The sequence below is a fragment of the Monopterus albus genome, unplaced genomic scaffold (genome assembly GCF_001952655.1).
Source record: "Monopterus albus unplaced genomic scaffold, M_albus_1.0 scaffold121.1, whole genome shotgun sequence".
NCBI classification, from domain to species: Eukaryota; Metazoa; Chordata; class Actinopteri; order Synbranchiformes; family Synbranchidae; genus Monopterus; species Monopterus albus.
In genome coordinates, this window is record NW_018128001.1 from 1659828 (window position 1) to 1667986 (window position 8159).

The following is an 8159-nucleotide window of genomic DNA, read 5'->3' on the forward strand; positions in this document are numbered from 1 at the left end:
GAAGTGCTCTGTTAGGATGATAAGGCTCTACGAGGTCTTTAAGATATGATGGAGCCTTGTCATTAAGGGCTTTGTATGTTAGGAGAAGGATTTTGAATTCTATTCTGAATTTTACAGGGAGCCAGTGGAGAGAAGCTAATATGGGAGAGATATGATCTCTCTTGCTAGTTCCTGTCAGTACTCTGGCTGCAGCATTTTGGATTAACTGGAGGCTTTTTAGGGACTTACTGGAGGTCTGTCATTCTGAGACTTGGAGATCTGCAGGAAATACAACATATTTATCTGCAAATACAAATTCATTCAGATGAACCAAGAATTATAAAATCTGTTGTTGAAGGAAGTTTAAGTAAATGTCACTTTATTTAAAGGAATTACAAACAAAAAAACAATGTTGGGAGCGCAGATCTATTCATGATTTATAATCCACAAATATTTAATTTCTTGCTGCTTTTTTGTATTGTCATAAGCTTCTGTCGGACTCAGACAGAGGTTCAGTCTAGTTTGGGCCTGAGGCAGGAAGGATGTTTTATTTATGAAAAACTTAAAACAAAGAACACCTGTCTCTCTCTGACCTGTTTGTAGGAGAGGAGGCCTTTCCTGGCATCAGAATGCAATGAACGTCCTAAAGCTGAGAAATGGAGACGACAGGTAAACGCTGACCAATCAGCAGAGGGGACTGTGTGTACTGCAGTACTACAGTAGTACTGATATATGTGGCTCGTGTGTGTTTCAGATCATCAGTGAGATCTCAAAGAAAGTGGCTCAGATCCAGAACGGTGAGTTGAAGCCTGACACCTGGGTCTCTCAGGTGTTGGTGATGTCTAACGATGTTCTGTCCCTGACTGACTGCTTGTCTGCCGTGTTTCCTGCTCTTGATAAAATGACACTGAGTGTACAAGGATAAATTAGCATGCCTGCTGAATCCCTGCCCTGGGTTATACCTTAGACCTGTCTTTTTGGGGAGGTGACAGTGGTGCGGTGGGTAGAGTAGTTGCCTCCCAACCAGAAGGTTGAAGCTTTGAACCTCGGTGCCACATGTCGAAGTGCCCTTGGGCAAGACACTGAACCCTCCCCCCCGCCGCATGTGATGGTGGCACGTACGCATGCAGCGGCCCGGGGCCCTCGGCTCCAAACATAATTTCGTTGTACGTGTCACAATGTTACAATGACAATAAATCAAATAAAGCTTCTTGACCTTTCTGTCTGCAGCTGGCCTCGGGGAGTTCAGGATTCGGGATCTGAACGATGAGATCAACAAACTGCTGAGAGAGAAACGTCACTGGGAGGTTCGGATCAAGGAGCTGGGAGGACCCGACTATGCGGTAAATAAGTAGTTGAAGTCAGGTCAGCCTGTGTCGTCCACAGTGCTGAAGTGAACTGTGAACACACTAGTTAATGGCGCCCGCAGCAGTAATCCTGTTTGCACCGTGCGAACATTTAAAAAATTATTTTTCTGAAGTTTTAGGCCACTGCATCTGGCGCTTATTGCTCAATCAACATATATACAGAAATATAGTTTGGAGGAGCTGTCCAGTACGGTATCACCCTCCACCTCAGAGAGGATCATACCGTGTCTACTCCCTAACGTGAGCCCTGTGCAGCTTTGTGTGTGACACTGACTTGTCAGTAATGCCTGAAACATCATCGGGACATGTGTAGGCTATTTGCTCATGAGTTCTTTAGTGGAAGAATTATTGTGCATGGATTTATATGTCTGATCAGTGATTCTCAAGGACGGGAATGTGCTTCCTAAAAGCAACACTGGTCATTGTGTGGAAAGTCGATATGGGAGGGTTTGATGAGAGGTTGCTGAAATGAATGAACATACTGCTCAGAGTGAGTGTATGCGCTCTGCTCACTGCACGCTGTGCAGGGCGCACATTGCTCTGAGAAAATACCGTAGCCAATGTCATTATAAGGAGAAAATACACTATGTCGTAAACATGAGAAAAGTCACGTTTTAATGTGAACGTATCTGTAATGAGAAAAGTATCTTGTTATCTTGGATGTTGTTTTTAAAGTTCTATGTAAATAAATTTGATTTGATAAAAAGAGGCTTCTTATTAGTACAGTTTCTTTTAACGCTGAAGCCACCATTCTTTCTTTCTCTGTTAAAAGGAATGTTTCCCTTTGGGGTTGTTGGCTATTTTCATTTTTCATAGACTGTATATAAAGATGGATGACATGTCGCCACTTCCTGCCACTATGCAGAAGTGAAGCCAAAATAGTCATGTCATGTTAATGATGTTTCAGCGTGTCGGTCCGAAGATGTTGGACCATGAGGGGAAGGAGGTTCCAGGAAACCGAGGATATAAATACTTTGGAGCAGCCAGAGACCTGCCCGGAGTCAGAGAGCTGTTTGAGAAGGAGCGTACGTACATTTTTATTCATTACCTTAAACTGTCCATCACTACAACAACTGGTGATCGGTGCTCACTGATCATGTGACTCCCAGCTGCCCCAGCACTGAGGAAGACGAGGGCAGAACTGATGAAGGACGTGGATGCAGAATATTATGGTTACAGAGACGAAGATGACGGAGTCCTGCTTCCCTTGGAGACACAGTACGAGAAACAAGGTGAGGTTATTCTGTAGTCCATTGATGATGTTCCGTAATCCGGTGATGCTGTGATCCAAGTTTACCATGCAGACTGTCATATTCTGTGTTCTCACTTAACCTGCTTTCTGGAGCACCCCCCAAACCCTTTTTCCACTTCCTGCTACCGGCTCAAGTTGACTCGACTCACCTTATTTCCGTTTCCATCAGTGAAATGTTCCATTTTTGGTATCACCTCTGTCGAGGTGTCAAGTGAGCAGAGGTGATACCAAACAGTGATATGGAAACACTGCAGGCTAGCGATTGCTACAGTGGAAAATGAAACAGCTGGTACCAAAAGCAGGTAGAGTTGAGTCAAGTCAAATTGAGCAGGTACCAGCAATGGAAAAGTGGCTTTAAGGCCCGCTGCATATTGGTCCTCACTGCAGTTAGGTTGCTTCACTAGCGTACAGGCCTGGCACACACCAGTTTTTGAAACTGTGCACGAGGCACACGGCCCCTTGCTAGTGATTGGCTTAGAACTATCATGTATCATGAGGGGGCTGCACGTAAAGTGATGCATGTACCATGTCAACCCTTTCTATTCAGTTCAATTGAATTTTTTGTGTGTGTGTGTGTGTGTGTATAGCGCCAAATTACAACAAAAGTCGTCTCAAGACACTTTACAAAGTCGCATCTAGACCTTACTATTATTAATATTATGGAGGAAAACCAAACAAGTGCTGTTGAGCAAGCACTTGGCGACAGTGGGGAGGAAAAACTCCCTTTAACAGAAGAAACCTCCGACAGACCCCGGCTCTTGGTGGGCGGCCTTCTGCCTCGACCGGTTGGGGTGAGTGGATAGGGGAGAGACAAAAGAAGAAAAGCAACAAGACACAACAATCAAACACTGATCAGGTCGATGTGGCTGGTGACTGCTCATCAGAGACGTAGAGCTCCAGGGCCAGGGCAACCTGCAGAAAGGTACAGGGAGAGAGAGAGGACACACTAAAAAAAGAGAGAGAGAGAGAGAGGACACACTAGGGGAGAGAGAGAGAGAGGACACTACAAGAGACAGGAGACACAGTTAGTGATGTGTAGTGGTGGCTTATGGATGGAGAGGAGAGGAGCTCAGAGCATCATGGGCCCCCAGCAGCCTAGGCCTATAGCAGCATTACTAAGGGAAGGCTCAGGGTCACCTGATCCAGCCCTAACTATAAGCTTTATCAAAAAGGAACGTCTTAAGTCTAATCTTAAAAGTAGAGAGGGTGTCCGCCTCCTGAACTGAGACTGGGAGTTGGTTCCATAGGAGAGGAGCTTGATAGCTAAAGGCTCCATTAAGGGCTTTGTATGTTAGGAGAAGGATTTTAAATTCTATTCTGAATTTTACAGGGAGCCAGTGGGGAGAAGCTAATATGGGAGAGATATGATCTCTCTTGCTAGTTCCTGTCAGTACTCTGGCTGCAGCATTTTGGATTAACTGGAGGCTTTTTAGGGAATTATTGGGACATCCTGATAGTAAAGAGTTACAGTAGTCCAGCCTGGAAGTAACAAATGCATGGACCAGTTTTTCAGCATCACTTTGAGACAGGATGCTCCTGATTTTGGCAACATTGTGCAGGTGAAAGAAGGCAGATCTAGAGACTTGGTTTATGTGTGATTTAAAGGACATATTCTGATCAAAGATGACTCCAAGGTTCCTCACAGTAGTACTGGAGGCAAGAGCTATGCTGGAACTGTTGTTCTCCTGGGTATGATGATCTTAATAAAGTGATCACTGAGTGTATATTAGACTATAGGTGAAGCTGCATTCAGACGGGATGAAATATGTAAATCAGTCACTACATTTATTATGTCTGTTTCTCTGTGTGCGTATACCTGTGTGTAGCTGTGTTGGAGGCGGTACAGAAATGGAGAACCGAGAAGGAGTCTCATCTGTCCGGAGACAAACAACAAAAGGAGGAGGAGGAGGAGGAAAGCATCTACACAGTCCTCAACGAAGAGGTGACCTATCCCTTTACCTGCTCCACAGTCAGCCAATTAGCTGCTGCCCAGCTGTCGGCTGACCTCAGCACACCTGCAGAATAATGAGTCCTTCTGATGGTCTTGTAGTGAATCTGATATTGGGTTCCTCAGGGTCTCACAGGGGTCTTTCAAAGCCAGGTTCACAGCTGATCTCAGACCAGGTGAACTGATAATGGCTGTAGGTGCAGACGTGTCCACCATGTGGTCTGGACCCATCTCTGAACTGCCTAATTGCAGATGGTTTTTTATTTATTGAGTGGTAAAGTACCCATCACCAGCTGTAAACGTAGTCTTGCTGCTACAGAGCATTGATGGTTTACTGCCAGTGAGCCACATGACTTACAGCCTTACAGTTCTTGTTATCCTTTTCTAAAATGCTGTATATATAGATTTTCCATATATTTCATATGTTCCATATAGATTTTAAGAACGTTTTACTTTTTGAACAGGGGGATACATGGTAAGAAAGATATACTCTTGCATGATGGGAGACAATTCTGTAAATAATCAGTCTTAGAACAAAAAGGTTGGTAGGAGATCAAACATTTTTCTTTACAGGGTAGACCTTGGAAAAAAAGGGGGGGCCGGGGGTATTTTCATAATGTGTGACGGTGACTGTTGTACAGAGGAGACCCATCTGACCACAACTTAGTATATCTGTCCATTTGTAGGTGAACTGAAAAGGTAATTATTTTCTATTATCAGAATCAACTTTATTGGCCAGGTATGTTGAACACCCGAGGAATTTGACGCCAGTATGGAATATGTGTACTTCATTAACTGTGTTTGCCCATTCCTCTGTTGTGGGGGAGTGAGGAAGCAGCCAGTGCCTAGTAGCAGATATCAAAACACTCCTAACTTCTTTTGGTTTTAAGGTAAGATTTGGATGTGGGTCCTGTTTGTTCTTTGTCTCAAGGTCTTCTCTGCTTAGTTCAGAAAATGTGTCTTTTTACTTGCACATACATTCAGGATGAGATTTTAACTTTAGTCTGCAGCTTTCTCCAACTTTTTCATTGCATGACTTTGAGAGGGTTTTTCTAAGGAAAAAATTCCAGCCAGATTTTCCAAAGTAGATGCTGTGATGTTACTGTGTCACACTACACATTTCTCTGCACAAACAGAACCTGTCTGCAGATCAGTTGGCTGAACATCAGCTGGGAGCCTCCAGTGCATTTTGTCCAGTGGCAGGTCCAATAAAGTTTATTCAAACTCAGAGTTCACAGATAGCGGAAGTGGTATTTGCGCAGTGTGAACAAAAGATACGAAGACAACACCAAGCTGTAGATGAAAGGTGGACAGGGTCTGGTCTTCAGTGAAATCCAGTATCACAGAGGTCTGGGTCGAGAACCTGGTCCTCCTTTGTGCCTGAATGTGGTCTCAATGAATCCATCTGTCTCAGACTTGATCTCAAAATAAAAGTCTTTAAGCTTCATCTGTACACTCTTCACACTCTCCAGTAGTTGCCAGGTGTCCTTGAAGATGTCAGTAAATGTGTTTGTTTTGTGTCATGGTGCAGCCCTATGATGAGGAGAGCCAAGAGGAGCAGGAGGCAGAAGAGGGAGGAGTCACCTTCATTGCACATGTACCTGTACCCTCCCAGAGAGAGGTGAGGCATACTTGTCTGTCTGTACCTGTGAGGACCCCCATTAACACAACCCAAGACTCTGAACCCCAACGTGGACCCTGAGTCTTGATCTGAACCTTAAGCCAGCATTAAATCCAACGGCCAGCCAAAATGTCTCTTGATGTTTTTGTCTGTCTCCACCCTGTCTGTCTCTCAGGTGGAGGAGGCTCTGGTCAGGAGGAAGAAGATGGAGTTGTTGCAGCGTTACGCCAGTGAGACTCTTCAGGCTCAGAGTCAGGAAGCCAGAGCTCTGCTGGGACTCTGAGTCGTCCGTCTATGACCTCTGTCAATGTAAATATCAGCTCACTTTTGTAATCAGCCTTGTTTCTTATTAAAGTCTTATTGACATCACTATGTTCTTCTTGTTCTGTTTTCAGAGGGTTTTTAACTAGCTCAGATTGTGCCAGTTTAAAAGCTTTAAATTTAGTTTTATCCACCACAGAGAGACACAGAACCACCACAGCAGATGCAGCAGAACTAAAGATGTTGTCATGATTCTGTAACCTCTTCCTCCTCATATAAACCTGATGATAATCACCTTTATTGGCCAAGTATGTTACACACAAGGAATTTGTTTCCGGTACAGAACCGATGGCAGCCATCTGCGGCGCCACCTCAACCAATGGCTCTAACCATCGGGGGCAACGGGGGGGTTCAGTGTCTTTCCCAAGGACACTTTGACATGTGGACTGCAGTGACCCAGATTCGAACCGCCGCCTCTCCGGTTGGGACACGACTGCTCTACACACTGAACCACAGTTGCCCCCAAACTTGATGCCTGCATTACCCACAATGCCCTGAAGGTTGTGGTGTGTTAAGCTACTAGTGGCTAGAGGGGTAATTCCCATTATAGAAGCCCACCAAAATGTGTGTCACAGAGTAATGCTCATCACGGTTTCTGCGTTTGTTTCCACTAAAGTGCACCTGCTTTGGAGATGCATTCTGGGAGCTCCATACAAGGCAGCTCCTGTCAAGCACTAAAAAGATCCCTGCTTAACATCCTTGACAGGGCCATTTCAGAAATAATTAGTAACCAAATTTATAAAATAAGTGTAGTCCAGTAATAAGTATAATATTTGCCTCTAAAATGTAGTGAAGCTAAAGTATGAAGTTCATCCATCCATTTTCTATATCACTTATGACTGAAAGGGGTCGCAGGGGGTCTGGACACCTGGATAAACTTGGGAACTTATTTTCCCTCCACAGTGGTAAGTGGTCCAGGTCCAGAGGCAGCAAAGCAGCCCCACATCATGATGCTTCCTCCACTGCACTTCACTGTTGGGATGATGTTATCATGTTGGTACGTGGTTCTCTTTTGACGCCATACATAGCGCTGTGTGTCCTTCCCAAACAGTTCCGCCTTGGTTTCATCTGTCCACAGGACATTTTCCGAATATAACTGTGAAGGGTCAAACTGGTCTTTGCCAAACTTCAGGCCTGCTGCAGTGTTGCTTTTGGAGGGCAGTGGCTTCCTCTGTGGCGTCCTGCCATGGATACTATGCCTGTTCAGTATTTTGCATATGTTTGAATCATGAACAGAGATGTTAACCAGCTCCAATGAATCCTCCAAGTCTTTAGCTGTTACTCTAGCATCCATTTTACCTTACATGAGCGTACTGCCTTGTGCCTTTGTAGTGATCCTGGCTGAGCACCCACTTCTATGGAGAGCAGCCAGAGCACCACATCATCTCCATTTATAGACCCTATGTCTGACTGTGGACTGATGAATATCTAAAGTCAGTGAGGTGACTGACCCTTTCTAGCTACATGGAAATCAACAACTCTTGATCGTAGGTCTGAGATCTATTTTTTGTGAAGCCTGGCTCACATTAGCTGATGCTGCTTGTGAACAGCACACTGACACTTAGTGTTTTTATAAGTCCAGGTCATTCCAAACCACACCTCCATTCTCATTTCATTGACTGGATTCCAGGTTTGTCCACACCTGACTCCTGTTGACTTTTAGTGACATCA

The 8159-nt window shown here is 44.7% G+C and overlaps 1 protein-coding gene across 1 annotated transcript in view; it reads left to right on the forward strand.

Annotated features, from left to right (window-relative positions):
* Positions 1–6534, forward strand: part of isy1 (ISY1 splicing factor homolog) — a 15305-nt gene extending 8771 nt beyond the window's left edge. The window contains exons 4-11 of the mRNA XM_020612219.1: positions 583–648; positions 734–776; positions 1210–1322; positions 2254–2371; positions 2456–2578; positions 4425–4540; positions 6078–6167; positions 6343–6534. Coding sequence (XP_020467875.1) covers positions 583–648; positions 734–776; positions 1210–1322; positions 2254–2371; positions 2456–2578; positions 4425–4540; positions 6078–6167; positions 6343–6450 — 777 coding nt within the window. The 3' untranslated portion in view covers positions 6451–6534. The remainder of the gene's footprint in view (positions 1–582; positions 649–733; positions 777–1209; positions 1323–2253; positions 2372–2455; positions 2579–4424; positions 4541–6077; positions 6168–6342) is intronic.
* The last annotated feature ends 1625 nt before the right edge of the window (positions 6535–8159 follow it).